We start from the raw sequence: 22,590 nt of genomic DNA, 5'->3' as shown, positions 1-22,590 counted from the left end.
ATATGCAACAAGGCCACAATGGAGGAATATAGATTTACAGACCCAGGAGGAACCGCAAACACGAGAACAAAATGATATAACATTCTCCTATAAAATCGGAATCCTCGGGGACTAGAGGGTGTTATATAGCAATTTTCAGGGCAATTGGAGCAACTTTGGTTGGGGCCGAAAAAAAATTGGCGAACCTGAACCAAACCGCACCTTAACAGGTATTGCTTATCTCTAGTCTGCAATTATGATATCTGATGAAATAAGCAATTAGCAAATAACAAATACACATAAGTAGATTATTTTGTCTTTTGTTGGTTGTTCTATTTTTTCAGTGTGTTTGTATTCTGGATTTAGATCCCCTTTCAGTTTGACAATAAAATGTGGCTTCCAGATAATTCCAGGTTTTTTACAACTTTTCTTTTTAAGTTTGTCAGTGTGGCTTCTATAGCCAACTGACATCAAATTGCTTTAGGCAATGAAGTAAATTCTCTAGAAGCATGCAATAACTCTATGCTCATCCGCATATTTCAAAACTATGAGGCAATTTATCAGTCTTAATCATTGTCACCATATTGCCAGGGGTGTGTTCCTGGGGCAGAGGATACATAAGGCACATTGTGAATGAATGATTGCTATAGGGCAGCCTGAAAACTATAACTACTGCAGAGCAGTTACTGACAGACAGTGATTTCCCACTGGGCATACAGTCACAGAAAATAACACTTTAATGGAGGGCACTGGTGATAAAAAGCATCAGTCCATTCTTAACCAAGGAGAAGAAAATGAGATGGTGAGACTTGTTTATTGACTTGTAAACTGTTTGATAGTGCATTTTATAGGTAAAAAGAAATTAACTATGAGTCACTCAGAAGTAGCAAAGCTTAACTTGACATCAGGTAAATTAAGTGATGACAGCAAACAGTGTCCATTTAAGGCTTGCTGCAAAATAATTTTTTATATGTTTAGTGTCAAGTTAATGTTTGCTGCATACACACAGGACAAAAGCATGAAATATTTAGTGCAAATCTGTGACTGATCATACATATATAGTGCGCTAAGAGCTTCCATCGATCCAAATAGTAGGTATAGTACTACTTGAATTTGGAATGATCCCCATTTCTCAGCTTTACTGCTTATATGTGTGTGCAGCCATTATTTTTCTATTTATTATGTTTGCCTTATGGATGTGCACCCATGACTATGATTATGAATAAGAATATGCCAGTCTAAATTTTCTTGTGATATCATACATATATAGTGTTATTGTCTTCTCTTCAGAAACATGTGGTTTCCTTTATTTTCTTTATTATTGACTAGTACTACTATGATACTGACAACATAAAGCAAATGAAAAAACATAACTGTCATAGTTAATCCGTATTGTAAAAGCATATAATGCATAATAAATGTGTCCTGTATTCTATATGTATAATGTTAGCAATAATGCCAGTAATATGCATAAGCGTATATCATGCTATTAGGTAATATAAGTACTAGCTTTAATAAATTGTCCAAAGCTGAATTGTAACCATATGCATTTGTCTTATTACATCTACTTAATCTTAGCAGATATGATGCTTCTATGTTTAGATTGTCCTTTCCGCCACCTCCAAAATCATTTTCAAAGGAAGCATACTGCCTTGTAGGGTAGGTGTCCTGAAACATAGCCTTTGCTGTGAAAATCAAATTCTCTAATCCTAAGAAATGTTTCTTAAAATGTTTATGAAAATAAGGTTTTCGGTGCACCATGGGTTCAATGTTTGATGCACCAGGCTTCCGCAGGGTCATTGCTAGAGGCTCTGAAATTTTGTGCACTGTTAATCAAACTAGAGGGGAAGGTTTTGCGACGTTACGGATGAGGTATGGTGCATGAAAACCCTATTTGCCTGAAAATAAAGCAAGCATTTAACAGGATCATAGGACCAGATGTTTATAGGTATAGTGATGTTTTGGGGCAGCTACCCTACATTGCAGTATGCTTACTTTGAAATTGATTTTGGAGGTGACAGACTTCCTTCAAATTGGCTGATAATTACATGATGGTGAACGTTAATCAAGATTTGTCTACAGCAATAGCTGTCACCTATATGGCCATTCTTACACCTGCAGCTTTGGTAGACAGTCTTGTTTACTGCATCCAATCTATAGGCAATGTGTCACCCTAAAACCAGATAGTGACACACACCTTTTTTTGTAATATGTTTTTATTTTCTGATTTTAGATTTTTTTTATTTTATTTCCTGAACATGATTATGGGACAGCCATCTTGCCTGAGCTGTTTTAACAGCATTTAGATATATACTTTGTAGCAGCCACTAGTGCTGAGCAAATTGAACTCCACAAAGTGGTATTCAATCCGAATTTCAGGGTAAACTCGATTTGCGGCAAAGCCGAATTTCCGCGTGCTTCGTGGTAGCGAATCAATTTTTCGTGAATGGTGGTAAAAAAATGTAAAAAACATACTTACCTCATCCATTTAAACGCAAAGAGCTGGTCTCTGCCATCTTGATTGAAGATCTCGCACGAAACCCTGTGCACAGTGACGTATCAAATGGATGAAGGTAAGTATGATTTTATTAATTTTTTTATTTTATTTTACACTATATTAATTCTAGCAGATGCCGCGATCAGCAATGAACGTGGCATCTGAGAGGTACAATGACGGGGGAGGTGGGGGGCGCAATTGCTGATCCCTGTCATTGCACCCACTACTCACAAATGAAGTTTTTTTGTAAAATTCAGCAAAGCAGCCAAATCAAATTTTTTAATACTTTGCTCATCACTAGCAGATACCATAGACACCATAGTCTGGACTTAATTTTTTTTTTTTTTTTTTTATTTTTTTTATGTTCTGTGACCTGTACATAGGTTATTTTACAAGGCAGAAAGAGATAAGCTTTGACAGTCACCTATTTTGAATGGTGGATCCTGATCAATTGGTCTATCTATCTATCTATCTATCTATCTATCTATCTAATATGTATCAATTTATTATCTCTCTCTCTCTCTATATATATATATATATATATATATATATATATATACACAGTGGATATAAAAAGTCTACACAAAGGTTTCTGTGATGCAAAAAAATGAGACAAAGATAAATCATTTACAGAACTTTTCAGAACTTTTTCCACCTTTAATGTGACCTATAAACCGTACAACTCAATTGAAAAACAAACTGAAATATAAAAAACAAACTGAAAAAATATAAAAATAAAATAATATTGTTGCATAAGTGTGCACACCCTTTAACTAATACTTTGTTGAAGCACCTTTTGATTTTTTTACAGCACTCAGTCTTTTTGGGTATGAGTCTCTCAGCATGGCACATTTTGACTTGGCAAGATCTGCCCACTCTTCTTTGCAAAAACACTGCAAATCTGTCAGATTGCGAGGGCATCTCCTGTGCACAGACCTCTTCTGATCACCCCACAGATTTTTAATCGGATTCAGGTCTGGGCTCTGGCTGGGCCATTCCAAAACTTTAATCTTCTTCTGGTGAAGCCATTCCTTTGTTGATTTGGATGTATGCTTGGGGTCGTTGTCATGCTGAAAGATGAAATTCCTTTTCATGTTCAGCTTTCTAACAGAAGCCTGAAGGTTTTGTGCCAATATTGACTGGCATTTGGAACTGTTCATAATTCCCTCTAGCTTAACTAAGACCCCAGTTCCAGCTGAAGAAAAACAGCCCCAAATCATGATGCTGCCACCACCATGCATTACTGTGGGTATGGTGTTCTTTTGGTGATGTGCAGTGTTGTTTTTGCGCCAAACATATCTTTTGGAATTATGGACAAAAAGTTCAACCTTGGTTTCATCAGACCATAACACCTTTTCCCACATGCTTTTGGGAGACTTCAGATGTGATTTTGCAAAATGTAGCCTGGCTTGGATGTTTTTGTTTTTTTGTAAGAAAAGGCCTTCGTCTTGCCACTCTACCCCATAGCCCAGACATATGAAGAATATCAGAGATTGTTGTCACATGTACCACACAGCCAGTACTTGCCAGATATTCCTGCAGCTCCTTTAATGTTGCTGTAGGCCTCATTGTAGCCTCCCAGACCAGTTTTCTTCTCGTCTTTTCATCAATTTTGGAGGGACGTCCAGTTCTTGGTAATGTCACTGTTGTAACATATTTTCTCCACTTGATGATGACTGCCTTCACTGTGTTCCATGGTATATCTAATGCCTTGGAAATTCTTTTGTAACCTTCTCCTGACTGATAAATGTAGAAGAGGATTGCGCTGCAGGAAAGGAATCTTCTTGTAAATGTAAGTTCCCTTTTGAAAGTCTTAAACCAATGGGATCACAGACCAACTTTACAAACCTTCACTGGTATGGAAATCTGTGGTATAGAAAAAACGCACTATGGTGTAGCGAGTTCAAACATCTAACGCACCATGTGAACAGGATATACTCACAAGATTCCAGATAGGTAAGTGCACGTAGAGATCTAAAAGATGTTTCCTATAGGGCTCTGTTGAGAGGAGACAACTATAGTGTAATATGCAAAGACACGGTGCACGCCTGCAAGACAATTGTACTCACAGAACTTCACTGGAAAAATGCATGAAGAATCCTGGCAAAAACTTCACAGGCAGCTGGGCAGATCGAACAGACGGAGGTCCAGGGGCGTCGGTATAGGAAATTTCGAATATCAATCAGCAGATTGGATACTCCTACACCTAATGGAAAAGATGTTGACTGTGTGGTTGACACGGGGGCAAGCCGATCAATTCTTAGAGCTCATGAACTATTACCAGAATATTTAGGCCCTGCTCTGAAGCTCACAGGAACGGTTCCTGTGAGCTTCAGAGCAGGGCCTAAATATTCTGGTAATAGTTCATGAGCTCTAAGAATTGATCGGCTTGCCCCCATGTCAACCACACAGTCAACATCTTTTCCATTAGGTGTAGGAGTATCCAATCTGCTGATTGATATTCGAAATTTCCTATACCGACGCCCCTGGACCGCCATCTGTTCGATCTGCCCAGCTGCCTGTGAAGTTTTTGCCAGGATTCTTCATGCATTTTTCCAGTGAAGTTCTGTGAGTACAATTGTCTTGCAGGCGTGCACCGTGTCTTTGCATATTACACTATAGTTGTCTCCTCTCAACAGAGCCCTATAGGAAACATCTTTTAGATCTCTACGTGCACTTACCTATCTGGAATCTTGTGAGTATATCCTGTTCACATGGTGCGTTAGATGTTTGAACTCGCTACACCATAGTGCGTTTTTTCTATACCACAGATTTCCATACCAGTGAAGGTTTGTAAAGTTGGTCTGTGATCCCATTGGTTTAAGACTTTCAAAAGGGAACTTACATTTACAAGAAGATTCCTTTCCTGCAGCGCAATCCTCTTCTACATTTACCTACATAGCGGACTTTTTCCCACATTGTCTTTTGGATTTGCAGCGCTAGAGAGGACAAGTATTTTCAATAGAGACTTTATCCTTTTATTCTCCTGACTGATGCCTTTTAAAAATTAGATCCCTCTGATGCTTTGGAAGCTCTCTGTGGAACATGGCTTTTGCTGTGGGATGCAACTTTCTGTGTGACGAAGTGGGATACAAAATTTCAGGAAAGACCAACTAGAGCAGCTGAACTTTATTTGGGGTTAATCAGAGGCACTTTAAATGATGGCAGGTGTATGCTGACTCCTATTTAACATGATTTTGAATGTGATTGCTTAATTCTGAATACAGCTACATCCCCAGTTATAAGAGGGTGTGCACACTTATGCAACCACATTATTTTAGTTTTTTTTTTTGTTTTCTTCCCTCCACCTAAAAGATTTTAGTTTGTTTTTCAATTGAGTGGTACAGTTTATAGGTCACATTAAGGGCTTGTTTACACAAATGTATTTTGCGTTCCGTATATGGGCCATTTTCTGCATTCGGCATACGGTCCATATACGGAACCATTCATTTCAATGGGTCCGCAAAAGATGTGGCTAGCTTTCCGCATCCTTTGCTTCGTTCTGTGGCCCAGCAAAAATTCTGTTTTGCGGACAAGAATAGGCATTTCTATAATGGATCTCCTGTTTTGTTCCGCAAATTGTGGAAGGCATCCGTTTTATGCAGATCCGTAATATGCGGACCGCAAAAAGGGCACAGTCGTGTGAACAAGCCCTAAAGGTGGAAATAGTTCTGAAATGATTTATCTTTGTCTAATTTTCTTACATCACAGAAACCTGACATTTTAACTGGGGTGTGTAGACTTTTTATATCCACTGTGTATATATTTCATATCTATATATCTAATATCTATCTATTTATTAACTATATTTATAATATATATATATATATATATATATATATATATATATATATATATAATCTATTTCATATCTATCATTGTAAATCTGCCCATGATGAAAATCAGATAACTGTTGAAAAGTGATATGTACAGACCAAGGCTTCTTGCACACAAACGTATGTATTTTGCGGTCCACAAAAAACGGATCCGCAAAATATACGGATGACGTCCATGAGTAACTTCCATTTTTTTTGCGGATCCATTGAAATGAATGGTTCCGTATACGGTCCACAAAAAAACGGAACTGACACGGAAAGAATATACGTTCATGAGCAAGAGGCCCAAGAAGTGATGCATATTATTAGGCTTAGTGACGAATGCAAAAGCTGAAAGATTTTAGAATCTTTAGAATCTTTTTAATCTTTAAAAATATGTGTAACATAAAAACTTGATTAAAGCAGTAGGTCGCATGATAACACGTTCCCTTTACAGGGAACCAGTCACCTCCCAAAACCATCCCAAGCCGCCAGCAGTTTCTGCGTGTAGCCAGCAGTGTGTTTCTGATGATGCCTTTCTTCCTGAAGGCCGATGCAGCAAAAGTACTGAAAACTTTGTTTTATCCCCTGCTCGGTGCACTTCTCATGCTTCAAGTCAAGGAGGCAGCCACCTCCTTGCTTCAAGTCACGGTAACCACATCCCTTTTCCTGCCCCTTCACTGTGACTGACAGCGCTCATGCATGAGAGTTTGGCTGCCTTTGCCGAACAGCTGGCTTTCAGTCACAGCGAAGGGGCAGGGAAGGGGGTGCAGTCATCATGACTTGAAGCAAGGATGCCGCTGCCTCATTGACTTCAAGCATATGTGGAGAAGCGCGCCGGGCAGGGGATAAAAGAACGTTTTCTGTACTTTTGCTGCCTTCAGGAAGAAAGGCATTATCAGAAACACACTGCTGACTACACGCAAGTATTGCTGGCGGCTTGGGATGGTTTTGGGAGGAGACAGGTTCCCTTGAAGCAGCTGTGTCTCTATCATGTTTTATCCTTCAATTTAGAAGCCCAATAAATTATTTTGATGTAGAAAATTAATTAGTAGGTAATTATTAATGCTAATACCAAGTATGAAAAGGATTTGCTATATACTGCCTACTATCCAATGTTGAATGGCATGGCAGGGTGAATGTGTGACCGTGGTTTGTACAAATGCCTCCAGAATTGTACGTGTGTGTGGGGGGGGGGGGGGGAGGATTCGGACCCACTTCTAGAACAGTCAGACCCCTAGAAATTATGCACTTATCACCTATCCTGTGGATAGTTGATAAATGTTTGTTGTGGGATAACAAACATTTTGTTCCTTTACCTGTTGACATTAGCAATATTCTCTGATAAAGTTTTTTAATGTAAAATATTGGCATTTACCTCTTTCAAATAAATAAGAAGGAAACAAATTTGTGGAAATGCTTTATAGAATCTTGTGTAATATGACAACAATACATCTAATTTGTTATGGGGCAAGCAGGGAATTGCTCATCTGTCTAACTTACATCACCTTTTCTTACTTAAAGTGATACTCTGGGGAAAAAACTAAAATTCCTGTCCTCACTGTTAACATAATCCAAAAGTATCTTCTGGCGGGCTCCTTCTGCAGCTTGCCTGCACACTCAGATCCCATGTAGCGGTCTCCATGAACCACGTGGAAACCTGACTAGTGAATAACTGGTCCTTGTGTAAACATTGCAGTCCTATAGAAAGTAGGTTTGAAACAGAATAGTCATTCCAATATTAGTTTTACCCATTTTGAACAACCATTGAAATGTCATTTTATCTATTCAGTATATTTTATCCATTGTGAGATCATTAAAAAATGTTTAGAGACATTTTATAATGTGACACTAATTTATTTTTATAGGAAATATTTGGTTATAGAGAACAACCATACAGAAGATTCCTCTGTGTTCTTGGATATATATTTACCTGTGGGTTGCTTTGGTTCACTTTCTACTGGAAGCCTGAATGGCATGTATGGGCACATTGTATTCCATGCTGCTTGGAAGATGCTGATGCTATGTTGCTGAAAACAACAGTAAGTACTGTTTATATAAGTAGCACCCCATAGGGAGTAGTAGTAACCCATATAGGTGTATTGAATTGAAAAACTACAATTATTCATTCTTGAGATTTGTTTTGTTAAAAGCCAAAAAAATAAAAAATAACCTGTAAACGGAATACTAAAAAGTATGTTAGCAAATATGCTAGAAATATATTGTTGTCAATGTTATACAATAATTGTTTCTTACTCACACAGGATGAATTTGAAAAATATTTTAGGAAGAGGGTGACATGGATTCAACTTCAGAATCTGAATATATCACTGAATACTACTGCACAGCCACTGATTGCTGATGGAAAGTCTATCATTAACAAGGCTATTCGAAAAACAGATCTGAAGGTAATGTACTATATTTGTGATTTAATATGTTATTATTGGTATATAAAATATTGTGATTATCAATTTATAATATTGTATTGATCATAGTATTTTAATACTGTGTTCCTTATACAGGTGAAACTTGAAAAATAGAATTTCAGTAATGCAACTTAGAAGGTGAAACTAGCATATGAGAGAGACTCATTACATGCAAAGCAAGATATTTCAAGCCTTTATTTGTTATAATTTGGATGATTATGGGTTACAGCTTATGAAACCCCAAAGTCTCAATATTAAGGTAGCCTTTGCTCAGGGAGTATGGGTTAATTAGCTGACTAGAGTGTGACACTTTGAGCCTAGAATATTGAACCTTTTCTCAAAATTAAAATTTTAAGCTGCAATAATTCAATTCCTTTTAATTTGCATTACTGAAATAAATGGACTTTTGCACGATATTCAAATTTTTCGAGTTTCACCTGTACCTATGCAGAGCTACAGTACCACTGTAGCAACTATAGTGGCTGTTACAGTGCCTGCAATATAAGGGTACATCCACACGACCGCGTGTATGTTGCGGTCCGCAAAACGCAGATTCGCAAAAAATATGACGTCTCTGATGTCCGTGTTGTATCCATTTTTTTAAGCAGCACCATTGTAACAATGTCTATTCTTGTCTGCAAAAGGGACAAGAATAGGACATGTTCTATCTTTTTCAGCGGGGCTGCAGAACAGACATATGGATACAGTACACAGTGTGCTGTCCTCGGTTTTTGCAGCCCCAGTGCATTGAATGGGTCCTCATCTGATCCACAAAAAAATACGGTTGTGTGAATGAGGCCTAAAGACGACCTAGTCAGGCAGTAATTTTGCTTTTAGTAGCTGAGACCATAGTACAACCAGAGCAATTTGCTCCAAATAGAGAACAATAAATGAAAAGCTTTTTATTTTAAATGAAAAATATTTAACATACACAAACTTATATCCAATAATAAAAAAGACTAATACACAAATAGATGTATCTCTATATCACAAACACAATGCACCAAATGTGACAAGAGAAAATCCAGTGCATATACAAAAAGGAACTGTCTTAACAGATCCGGCAGATCCAAGCCTTGAGGTAAATGTTCGGTATCTCCAGAGTGGGCCACGGCAAGAAGTGGTAATTTTCCCTAGTTGTTTCTACTTTGCCTAAACTAACCTTTATGTTGAGGTTGTAGAACACCTGACCTAAAAAGAGCAACCTATAATCCCTAACAACTAGCTAAAAGTCCCTAGATACAATCCTAGGCAGATGGTACAACCCAGTAAAGTGCAAATAAACAAAAAGGGAGCAAAACTGTGATGTCCAATCTCATTAGGGGAGTAAAATACTAAACCATATAGATGACTGACAATGTATGAAAAGATGGGGTCCTCAGATGACAGTGGTGAAAAATAGCCAGATGTTGTCTCTCAACCTGACTGGCTCCTAATACCATGTGTACAAGGCATGTGGCCTGAAACAGCAGATAGGAACACAGACTAGGCGTGCATGAAGTGGTCAGCAAGAGCGACACTTCACATTCGTCTGTAAATAGCATATCATCAGAAACTTCCTTTTCAGGTGAAGCTTTCATCTTGTGGAGGGCTGCTCCAGCTGACCACAGCATGCATGTCTGTAAATTCTTATTGAGAAAGGGATATACAGTACACAAAATACCTATTTTAGCCTAATTAAATACTAAGTAGGAATAATAGATGCTCTAATTTTTAACTAATCATTTTTAGTATAGTGGACAAAATGATTCTTACTGATTATAAGATTCCTTTGTCAGAATTATTTCTCATTGACATTCACAGGTTAAGCTGATCAAAGTCCAGAAAATCTGTTATGTCTGGGATGGAGAGGAACAACAGTTTCATAGAGTAGGGTGAGTAAAAAGTCAGGCACGTCTGCTACTGTACGGTATATCCGCCAACAAATTATCTCAATGCGTCTTCTCTTTGTAAACCATGTACTTGTAGGGTTCTTGAGGACAACCTTACCTGCTATGACATTCATACAAAATTTGCTTCTGGCTTAACAACTGGAGAGCAGACCATCAGGTAACTATACACGTTTGCCCATTGTCATGTACTATGTACAGCAGAAACTGAGATATACTGTACTTTATAATGAAACAGAAGTGATGATAATTATTAGTAAGTCTTTAGACATATTAGATTTCTGTTATATTATGATATTAGAGATTATAAATTCTATACAAATCAAATGTTCTCTAATTGGCCTAAAAGTAGGTAAATGCTACTCTGTGGCCTCCTAGAAGTCAGATTTTTTTTTTAGATCTTGTTCTCTTTTTAATTTTTTTTTTTTTTGAATTTTAGCTGAACGCAATGACAGCAATAGCAAATAATGTCAGAGTGACACTGACATATATAACTGTGGGTAAAAGCATAAAGTAGTTTATGGTGTTAACAAACAGTGTGTTTTAAAACTTAATATTATAAACCATCCAAACATTGTCCCTTATTGGGGGCAGAAGGTGTTTAAACACACACGGTGTCATAGGAAAAAACAGTGGCTTGATGGGACCAAGCGTCCAAAAATTATTGCTTACAGGACATCTGTCAGAAGATTTATACCTATGAAACTGGCTGACCTGTACTTCAGGTGATAGAGCCAGGCAGTGAAAACATCATAATGCCTGGCCCTGTCAATCAAAGTGGAGAAAGGGTGGCAGTTGCAGATCCAAATTTATTCACGGCAAATTACGCAAAAAAATGGCTATTTGCTGGCTGAAGAGAGTCTTTATGGTGGTGTAGAACACTGTGCCTTGCAGTAACACGCATAGGGAGTCTGCCTTAGTAGTGAAATAATACTGTGAGTCCATATGACATGCAGATGACAGGTGTCGCTCTTAGAATCACTGCACGCTTCACTTATTTGGGCAGTCACGAGGCCAAAACTGACCACATAACTTTATTATGAACTCAGCCTTACAGGTCGTTGTAACTACCAAGAATATGCACACTCTTTTTACACTGTCGTCAGCTGATTCCACATAGATGTCAACAGAACCTGTTCTATTAAATGCTTATATAGTCCCCCCAACAGAGTGGAGAGGGTGTTAGCAGTAAGTTTGTGTTGATGATACTGATTATATTGCCCTTCCTTTGAGCCATAAGAACAATAACCCACAAAAAACAAATACTGTCTGTAGAGCATCCGCCTTCACTCGGTCAGCATTTGGTCAGTAATCCATCAGTAATGTTAATGCCAAAAAAAACTGGAGTGGATCCAAAACACAGATGACACGTGAATGGAATATTTGCAAGTCTTCTGTGTTTTTTACCTGCTTTTGGCTACCAAATCACAAGCCAATTCTGATTGGACCAGACAGGCCTTTCAGCTGCTACACAGACAAGATCCGTTGTGCATCTCATTTTTCCTTCCGTCTGACAGATCAAAAGAAAGATCAAATAAATGATAATGTCAGTCAAGCAGAAAAGGATAAATAGTAGCCCAGTCATGAAGTGGGGAGGGTAGGAACAGCATGAGGAGGCCACATAGTGGCCCTATGACATATTGGTGAGGTGGAAGCAGCATGAGGAGACCACAGAGTGGCCCAATGACAGAGTCTGGAGGTGGCGGCAGTATCAGGAGGCAACAGAGTGGCATAATGACAAAGTGTGGAGGTGGCAGCATCATCAGGAGGCGGCAGAGTGGCACAATGACAGAGTGTGGAGGTGGCGGCAGCATCAGAAGACCACAGAGTGGCAAGGTGGCATAGTGTGGAGGTGGCATCAGCATCAGGAGGCCACAGAGTGGCAAGGTGACATAATGTGGAAGTGGCAGCAGCATGAGGAGACCACAGAGTGGCAAGGAGACATAGTTTGGAGGCAGAGGCGGCAATTAGGCCGTAATTTTTTTTTTTACTTTTACACTACACAAAAAGCTTTTCAACAGATAAGTGCAATGCTGGATGGCAAATATACTTTTATTTTGCCACTAATACACAGCAAACAGGCCTGTAGAATATATCACTGCACCGCTGAATGGCAATTAGGCCCTAATTTTTTTCTACTTTTACACAACACCAAAGTCTTTTCAATAGATAAGTGCATTGCTGAACGGCGAATATATTTTTATTTTGCCAATAATACACGGCAAACAGTGCTGTTGAATATATCACTGCACCGCACAAGGGCAAATATATTTTTCTTTTGCCACTAATACACGGCAAAAAGGCCTTTACAACATATAACTGCACCACACAAGGGCAAATAAGACAAACTGTAGAAATATTTCCTTGTAGTAAAGCCTGTTAATGGCTGTATCAAATATCATTTGGACCCCAATAACAAGAATGATTTGCTGAAATGACAGAGATGTATAATGGCAATTTGGATCCCCAGTCAGTGCAGCAAGGGTTAACAGGATTGTTCATATTACCCAGTATGTAACCTCCCCTACTGAATCCTGTTCTACATAAATTCTATGAAATGATTCCTCCCTATACTTTCCCTGTACTTATAAATAGTTTTTTCAGCACAATCAAGTCTTTAATGGCTGTATTAAACAGCACTTGCACCCCAATAACAAGAACGGTTTGCTGGAATGACTGAGCTGTATAATGGCAATTTGGATCCCCAATCAGTGTCCCAAGGTGTAATAGGATTGTTCCTATTACCCAGGCTGTAATCTCCCCTACTGAACCTTGTTCTACATAAATGCTGTGGAATGATTCCTCCCTATACTTTCCCCGCACTTATAAATCCTTTTTTCACCACAATCAAGTGTTTCCTATCACTGTCCATAGCGTCTGCAGATGTCTCTCCCTGCACTAAGTGCACTGGTAAATGGCAGACTCTAAGATGACTGCCGCTATTTATAGGGCTGTGACATCACAGGGCTGGCTGACTGCTAATTGGCTGCATGCATGACATTATGTGTGATCCCCCCTTCCCAGAGTTCCTTTCTCCATGTCCTCACACGTGCAGCAGCCATTTTAGGAAAACATGTGATTCATTACCACGAAGCATGAGGATATTCGCCTTCAGTGCGAATCAAATTTTTCCTAAAATTCAGAACAAATTCCACTTTGTCAGCTTCTCTAATTGTCATCATTATCATTAGCCTTGTCTTTCTGCACAACTAACTCCTCCTCCAGTGAAAACATCTTATCATCATCCTCCACTTCCTCCTCCATAGGACTTTTTCTATGTAGTCCCCAACAGCTACAGTGCAGTCATTAAAATGTGGAAGTTGTTCTTTTTTTTCCATCTCTTGTTGCATTAGTGTGAGAATATTCTCTAAGAAAAGAATCAGAGGGATGACCTTGTTGATGCTACACTAAGTACGTGACAGATGTCTCTGAAGACTTGCCACTGCCTGACCTCAAAACAATGCTCCCTGCTGAGGTGGTCTGTTGCATGAGGAAATCATTCACCGCTTTAAGCTGCTCATTCAAATGCCCTAGCACGGGGATGCTCAACCTGCAGCCCTCCAGCTGTTGTGAAACTACAACTCCCACAATGCCCTGCTGTACGCTGATAGCTGTAGGCTGCCTAAGAATGCTGGGAGTTGTATTTTTGCAATAGCTGGAGGGCTGCAGGTTGAGCATGCCTTCTCTAGCATATACAAGTTAGAATTCCAGCGAGCTGGAATGTCATGGATCAAGGGGTGCAAATGGAAGACCTTTCTGCCTCTGTAAGTCCAGGAGGCATTTTTTTTTGCCAGATAAGCGTGATGTAATGTCAATAACACTCTCTTCCAGGGAAATCGGTGGTGCTCTGCTAGAGCAAACAGTCCAATAATCGCATAAATGAAAAATAGAGGAAAAAGCGGCACTCACCGAATCTTCAAAAAACGTAGCTTTATTGTAGGTTAAAACAATGTTAAGCCCACTGTGATGTGCTAGAGGAGTGCCGTAAATACCTGTCTCCTCTCAGCACGTCACAGACAGACAGGTGAATCATGAATATGGATTACCTCTGCAAATAAATAGAACATTAAAATGATAAAATTCAAACAAAGACAGCAAGGTCATTTCTGTCATTAAAACCTAATGCTCCGATGGCATCGGTTTTGATGATCCATTCGGCTTCTCTCTGCAATAGAATACGTTTCCTGTCTCCACCTCGCACAGGTAAATTGACTGCACATTTTAACACTTCTTTGTTACCTTGATGCACTTCATTAACATGTTCTATGAGGCGCATGACACCGATAGATGTGTAATCGATCTCTTATGTTCTCTAAACCGCACATATAGAGCTCTGTGAGTTTTACCAACATAAAATCTCTCACAGGGACAATAAATCACATAAACTACATAAGTTGATTTGCAGTTAATAAATTGTCGAACTACATGCATCTTTCTTCCCATCTGAATATGTGTCCCTATGCACATTGCACAGTGTCCACATTTGAAATTCCCCATGGGACACCATTTATCCAGCCAGGTATTACTTGTGTCAGGGAGATTTGTATTAGTGACAATGTCATCTATAGTTTTGGCATGTTTAAAGCTCACAATTGGCTTATTCTTGTTTTTTTCACTTAGTTGTTCATCTCTCTGTAACACATGCCAATTGCATAAAATCACATTTTTTTATGGTCTGAGCCATGGGAGAATATCCAAATGTGTACACTGCCCTTGTAGTGTCTGGGGGATCGTTGCCATTTTGTAGAAGGACCAGGCTGAATATTGCTCACTGATTGGCTGGTCAGGCTGCCTGTCAAAATATGAGACAATTAGGCCAAACCCTTTCTTCCTCCCAGGGTCATAGGACCTTCCATCTTTATCCATTCTGTCATTTTTCCCACCAATCTCCACAATTAAAAAGGAACTGCCACCATTTTTGCCGGATTCGTCCGAAAGAATCGCCAAAACTTTAGATTTGTTTGGTGAATCTGATTAGTTCAGAATCAAATCTCTCATCTCTATATTCAAAGTTTGCAAGTTAATGACCTAGTAGTAGAAATGCTTTTTTCAGATGGAATTGTTAAGTATTTTGTTAAGTTTGTGGGAAAAAATATGCCCATTAAAGGGGTTTTATGGGTGTTTAATATTGATGACTTATCCTCAGCAGATCGACGGGGGTCCGACACCCAGCAGCCCTGCCTTTCAACTGTTTGAGGCGGCCCCTCCTGAAAAAAAAAAATCTGCATATTTTATTATTTAATGCATAGGAATAATTTCAATATCTCTTTTATTATTACATTTTTCTATCTTTACTAGTATAATAACATTATATTTTTCCATTTAGACAATCTATTTGTGGACCCAATGCCATTGAAGTTGACATTGAACCAATCTGGAAATTACTGTTCAAAGAGGTAATTTTATTTCATAATAAGTTTTTGTTAAATAGATTAAGGAGGAAAACAGGATTATGAACAGTTAGGACAGGGCTACACATCTACACACTACACCCAGCCTTATAGTTGCAAAAAACTCAGAATAATTAGTAATATAGACTTAAAAGCACAGAAAATATTTTTAAAGAAAAGCAGCAAAATATATTAAAAATATCTCTTGGAAATTCGATCAAATACTGAAGTATTTTAGGTCAGCTTACCGCTTAAAAGTGTTGAAAGTGAATATTCGAAAAGCGCATTTTTATTGCGAATATCGTCACTTTGAGAATTTGCGAATATTTAGAATAAAGTGCTATATATTCATAATGACGAATATTTTTTGTTGTTGTTTTTTTAACACAGTACACATCAGTTGATCATCCCTCTCTTCTTCTAGCTTGTGGGCTAATGAGAAGGTTTTCTCTCAGCTTAGCAAACATCCTTAGCAAACAATAAAAAAGTTAAAAAGTTGTCTACCCCTTACTATATAAGAACCTCCCCAGCAGCTATTTTCTAAAGTGTATTGCAGTTATGAAAGAGACAGCAGTGTCTTTGCTGTGCTCTGTGCTTTGTGTTATTACATTAGACTGTTAACTTATATATATAATTCAGATAGTTAGGGGGAGATAATTAGTGTAGGTTAGATTGATCTATAGTGTAGGTGATAGGTTCCAGTGCAGGGTGTTAGGCACAGTAATAGGTTCTGCTGTCCATACATACATGCTACAGATATTGTGCTGTGATGTCACAAGTTTCACTTATTGCAAAAAAATATGTGCATCATTAATTGCCAGAAATTCACAAGCGCAAATATATTAGAGCACTCTATCTGCATATAAAGCTATTCTAATGTTCTGCCATACCAATAATTTTTTCCAGTCTCAGGAAACTTATACCAGCTTTAAAAATGTAGCATAAGTGACTCATGCCGTTATTTCGCATGCATTATGCGAATAATACATTGCCGATTTTTGCAATCAAGAATATAATCTCAAATTCTTGAATTTGGTGTTGCTTATTATTGACCACTAATCAACCTGTGTAAAATAATCTATGCATAATGGGAGCTCACACCTCCCTTTCAAAGTACTCTGTAAATGATAACTATTGTGCAATAAAGCATAAAAAAAATAAATTAAAAAAAATCTTGAATTTGGGAATACAGTATGTGACAAATATTCTACAACATTTTTGCGAAATATTGCGAATTCGAATATTGCCCCTGCCGCTCATCACTACAGCTTAAGAATATTACCAGACAAAATCAAGGTGGTAAAGCTGTTTGTCTGCATGACTCTATGCCTTGGTTGACCTTGGCTCTCAGTTTGGCAATGTTCTAATAACAATAAAAAAATCCAAATGATAATAATGAAACCATTTACAAAAGAACAGGTTGAATCAGCCAAGGTACAATATGCACTGTCGCTTTGGGGACTACACAAGGTGTCCCTCCATAAGTGAACTTCTGACAACTACAACAGTCCCTGATTTTATACTCTTTAAACAATAGCCTACACAAGCTGTCTCATGCACACTGGTCACTGCCTACATTATTGCTCTCAAAATCTGCCCTTCAAAATCTGTTACCTATAGCCCATTTGCTAGCAACCACTGATATCCCATAAGCAACTAGTGAACTCTTTGTTTAAGACGCATCGGCCACAATACTATAACTCGCTCAATGGTCCATGATGAGAACAGAAACAAAATAGCTTAGAGCTGTAGAGACTGTTTGTGGCCTAATATGGTAAAACATAACTTTTATTTAAAGGGGTTCTCTGGGAATTAAGAAAATGAAAATACCTAAATATTATTTCATTATAAATATATTCCCAAATACCTTTTATTAATTATAATGGCTTATTTTGTCTGGGGAGTCATCATTAGGAAAAACAAAATAATAGCTGTCCTATTAGTACACACAAAACCTGTCCTAATCACACAGGAGGACAAGTTACTTCACAATGCTTTGCTAAAGAGCCGCCTCATCCTCCTCTCTGCTCTGCTTGTCAGGGATTATGATCCTGAATACAGTTTAATATGGTCATCAGCTCAATCTGTGTAGGAAAGGATTTCATGAGCAGATGTGGCTAATGAGCAGTGGCACTTGTATACAGTCTCTATTACCACAGTCTGTCCTGTCCCTTCTCTCTGTACTTCATGTATCTTCATGAACTCCATTCCTACACAGATTCAGCTGAAGATCTTCTCACCTGTATTCAAGTAATATTTACATATTTTAATTTTCTTAATTCCCGGAGAACACCTTTAAGGCTGGGCTATCTTATATTAAAGTTGTCTCCACTATGCAGAAAAATTTGCAACCTAAGGGTTCATTCACATGTCCACGCTGTGTTTTGCGGTCCGCAAAATATGGATGCCACCTGTGTGTGTTCTGCAATTTGAGGAACTGAACGGGCGGCCCATTAAAGAAATGCCTATTCTTGTCCGTAAAACAGACAAGAATAGGACAAGTTCTATCTTTTTGCGGGACCACGGAAAGGAGCAATGGATGCGGACAGCCCACGGTGTGCTGCCTGCAGGGGCGTTGCTAGGTTTAAACATTCAGGGCCTGGGCCCCTGATGTTTTTTTCCAGGCTCTAAATGTCCTGCCTGATAGATACAACTGTATTGGCATCCTCAGGGCGGCAATACAGTTAAACCTAGAGCATTGGAAGAGCTGAAGGACCTGTGATGACATCATATGTCATGTGACCAGTAAAACAGGCAGTTATTGAGAAGGACCTGCAATGATGTCACCATCATGTGACCAGTGCAGGAGAGGGTGGCAGTGAAGAGGAGAAGAAGCTGTGATGATGTCTGCTACATGAGGAGAGGTAATTGAAGGGAAAGGCAGAGGAATGTTGGGAGTTGTGGTAATTTAACTGGGACTATATGCTATGGCTGAAGAGAGGGATGTTATTTAAATGGAACTGTGTGTTGGAGGTTGGTTGTGAGGGGGTCATGATATTTACATAGGACTAAGAGGGAGTGATGTTATTTACATGGGCCTGCATGTTGGAAGAGGCTGGGGGAGGGAATTATGTTATTTATATGGGACTGTATGTTGATTGTAGCTGTGGGAGGGAGTGATGTTATTTAAATGGAACTGAATGTTGAGGGGGTGATATTTACATGGAATTACATGTTGGAGGCAGCTGGGGAGGGGGTGATATTATTTACTTGAGAATGTATGTTGAAGGCGGCTAGAGAGGAGGTGATGTTATTTACATGGGACTGTATTTTGGAGGGGACTGGAAAGATGGTGTGATGTTATTTACATGGGATTCTATGGTGAAGGGAGGGAAATAGTATTATTTACATGGGACTATAGATAGGAGAGGCTGAAAGGAGGGGAGTGATGTTATTTACATGGGACTGTATTTTGGAGAGGGCAGGGGGGATGGTTTGATGTTATTTATATGAGACTGTATGGTGGAGGGAGGAGTATAACTACAGGGGTCCCTGCAGGGGGCATTATAAATACTGGATACACTTCAGAGTGACCATTATAACAGTATACACTCTTCGTGCAGGCAGAGAGATAGGATTTAAAACTAGAGACAGCGTAGTTCCCCCAACATAGGACCGGCATCATCAGGGTTTAAGCTGGGCCATGATAGCCACTAGTGATACATTTTTCAAATATTTGATTCATCGGTTTGCCGAATTTTTTGGGAAAAATTTGGTTTGCTCCAAATAAATTTGCAGCAAATTACATTAAAAAACAGCTATTTACTGGGTGCACAGAGCCTTTATTGTCGTGTTGAACACTGTGCCTTGCAGTAACACGCATAGGGAGTCTGCTTTGGTAGTGAAATAATACTGTGAGTCCGTATGACATGCAGATGATAGGCGTCGCACTGCACACTTCACTTATTTGGGCAGTCACGGGGCCAAAACTGACCACAAAACTCAAGTATGAATTCAGCCTTAAGCCTCATGCAAACATTGGTTGCTATGACGCTGTGCGCTCCTGCAATGCCAGTCCAGTATCTCACGGACCGTGTTCCACAGATGTCTGGATGAGGCTTTACAGGTTGATGTTAGCCACCAAGAAGAAGTACACTCCTTCTACACCGTTGTCAACTGATTCCACATAGATGTCTACAGAACCTGTTCTATTGAACGCTTATACAAGTGGAGAGGGTGTCAGCAGTAAGTGTGTGTGGATGTCACTGATTATTTTGCCCTTCCTCTGATCTGTCGGAACAATAATCCACAAAAAATTGATCCTGTCTGTGGAGAATCTGCCTTCACTCGGTCAGTATTTGGTAAGTAATCCATCAGTATTGCTAATGCCCAAAAAACTGGAGTGGATCCAAAACAGAGATGATACGTGAATGGAATATTTGAAAGTCTTCTGTGTTTTGTACCCACTCCTGCTTTTGGCTACCAAATCACAAGCCAATTCTGATTGGACCATACAGGCCTTACAGTTGCTACACAGGCAGGATACGTTGTACGTCTCATTTTACCTTCCTACAGACAGATCAGAGAAAGGGTCAAATAAATGATGATGTCAGCCAAGCCAAAAAGGCTAAATAGTGGCCCAGCAATGAAGTAGGGAGGATGGGAATAGCATGAGAATTCCACAGAGTAGCCCTATGACATTTTGGTGAGGTGAAAGCAGCATGAGGAGACCACAGAGTGACCCAATGACAGAGCCTGGAGGTGGCGGCAGCATCAGGAGGCCACAGAGTGGCACAATGACAGAGTGTGGAGGTGGCAGCAGCATGAGAAGGCCACAGAGTGGCAAGGTGACATGGTGTGGAGATGGCAGCAGCATCAGGAGACCACAGAGTGGCAAGGTTACATAGTGTGGAGGTGGCAGCAGCATGAGGAGGCCACAGAGTGGCAAGGAGACATACTGTGGAGGTGGCAGCAGCATGAGGAGACCACAGAGTAGGTCAACTACAGAGCCTGGAGGTGGCAGCAGCATAAGAAGTCTACAGAGTGGCACAGACAGAGTTTGGAGGTGGTGGCAGCATCAGGATGCCACAGAGTGGCACAATGACAGTGTGGAGGTGGCAGCAGCATTAGGAAGTCACAGAGTGGCAAGGTGACATATTTTGGAGATGGCAGCAGCAAGAGGAGACCAAAGAGTGGCAATCTGACATAGTTTTGAGGTGGCAACGGTATCAGGAGGCCGCAGAGTGGCATAATGACAGAGTTTGGAGGTGGCGGCAGCATCAGGAGGCCACAGAGTGGCGAGGTGACATAGTGGTGAGGTGAAAGCAGCATGAGGAGACCACAGAGTGGCCCAATGACAAAGTGTGGAGGTGGCAGCAGCATCAGGAGGCCACAGAGTGGCACAATGACAGAGTCTGGAGGTTACGGTAGCATGAGAAGACCACAGAGTGGCAAGGTGACATAGTGGTAAGGTGAAAGCAGCATGAGGGGACCACAAAGTGGCCTAATAACAGAGTCTGTAGATGCCGGCAGCATCAGGAGGCCACATAGTGGCAAATTGACAGAGTGTGGAGGTGGCAACAGCATCAGGAGGCCACAGAGTGCCAATGTGACATAGTGTGGAGGTGGGTGACAATACCAGTACCCGCTGAAGATGGTGGGTGAAAGAAGTAGCACTTGGCATCAGATGTGATGGCATTAGGTGGGTGGCAGCATTAGAATAGTAGCTGAGGCAGGTAGCCAGAAGAAACCAGTCTCTTTTGTCAAAGTGTTGGTGTGGCACCATGGATGATCTAGTCTGATGCATCAAGAATTGGTGGGTGGAAATCCTGGCTGATTCACGCCTGATTCATCTTGACAAAGATCATTGTCTTCACATTTTGGGTGGACATGCGAGTTCTTCTTGGGGTAACAATGGCCCCCGCCACACTAAACACCTGCTCTGAAAGGTCAGTCTCTCCACATTTTGGGTGATGCCACATTACTGGCCGGGCAGGATAGCTTTTCCAGGACAAACTCGGCCAGTTGCGGCTACAAATCCAGTTTGGATGTCCAGTAGTCCAGCGGATCTTCAAGGTTGGTTGGCAGGGTGCACTCACAGTATGCCACCAACTGCTGGTTCAGGTTCTGCTCTACGTCTAGCTGCTGGTGAGTAGTTTCTTCACTATGCGGGTGAAGAAAGCTGCTCATCAGCGACTGTAGACTCAGGCTGCTGCTGATGGAGCTGGTACTGCTCTTGCCACCCCAACCCTCCCCAGCAGCCATGGCAGTGGAACATGAGCACAGAGGGCCTTCCAGGTCAGACCTGCGAGAGGATGGACAATGGCACAGCTAGGCAGCAGCCAACTAACTACATAGTATGTCTCTATAGTAGTTCAGTTTGTCCTCCCTCTCAGTGGGTGTAAAAAAGGCTCCCATTTTAGACCGGTAGAGAGGGTCCAACAAGGTGGAGAGCCAGAAGTCATCCCTCTGCCGAATGGTGATAATTCGGCTGTCACTGCACAAGCAAGTGAACATACAGCGGGAAATTTGTGCAAGTGACTCCATCTCCACTGCATACTGCTACGATGTGTCTGGGTCATCTGCCTCATTTTCCTCATCTTCCTCATCTTCCTCATCTTCCTCATCTCCCTCTTGCTCCTCCTGCTCCACCTC

The 22,590-nt window shown here is 40.1% G+C and overlaps 1 protein-coding gene across 1 annotated transcript in view; it reads left to right on the top strand.

Annotated features, from left to right (window-relative positions):
* Positions 1-641: 641 nt before the first annotated feature.
* LOC122934715 (probable cation-transporting ATPase 13A4) overlaps positions 642-22,590 on the top strand; it is a 102,647-nt gene continuing 80,698 nt past the window's right edge. Inside the window, exons 1-6 of the mRNA XM_044290377.1 lie at positions 642-781; positions 8,160-8,333; positions 8,556-8,699; positions 10,521-10,591; positions 10,686-10,766; positions 15,933-16,002. Of these exons, the coding sequence (XP_044146312.1) occupies positions 719-781; positions 8,160-8,333; positions 8,556-8,699; positions 10,521-10,591; positions 10,686-10,766; positions 15,933-16,002 (603 nt within the window). The 5' untranslated portion in view covers positions 642-718. The remainder of the gene's footprint in view (positions 782-8,159; positions 8,334-8,555; positions 8,700-10,520; positions 10,592-10,685; positions 10,767-15,932; positions 16,003-22,590) is intronic.

The sequence above is a fragment of the Bufo gargarizans genome, chromosome 4, assembly GCF_014858855.1.
Source record: "Bufo gargarizans isolate SCDJY-AF-19 chromosome 4, ASM1485885v1, whole genome shotgun sequence".
Lineage (NCBI taxonomy): Eukaryota > Metazoa > Chordata > Amphibia > Anura > Bufonidae > Bufo > Bufo gargarizans.
Note: the sequence above shows the minus strand (reverse complement) of the source record. Positions and strands in the feature narration are given on the sequence as shown.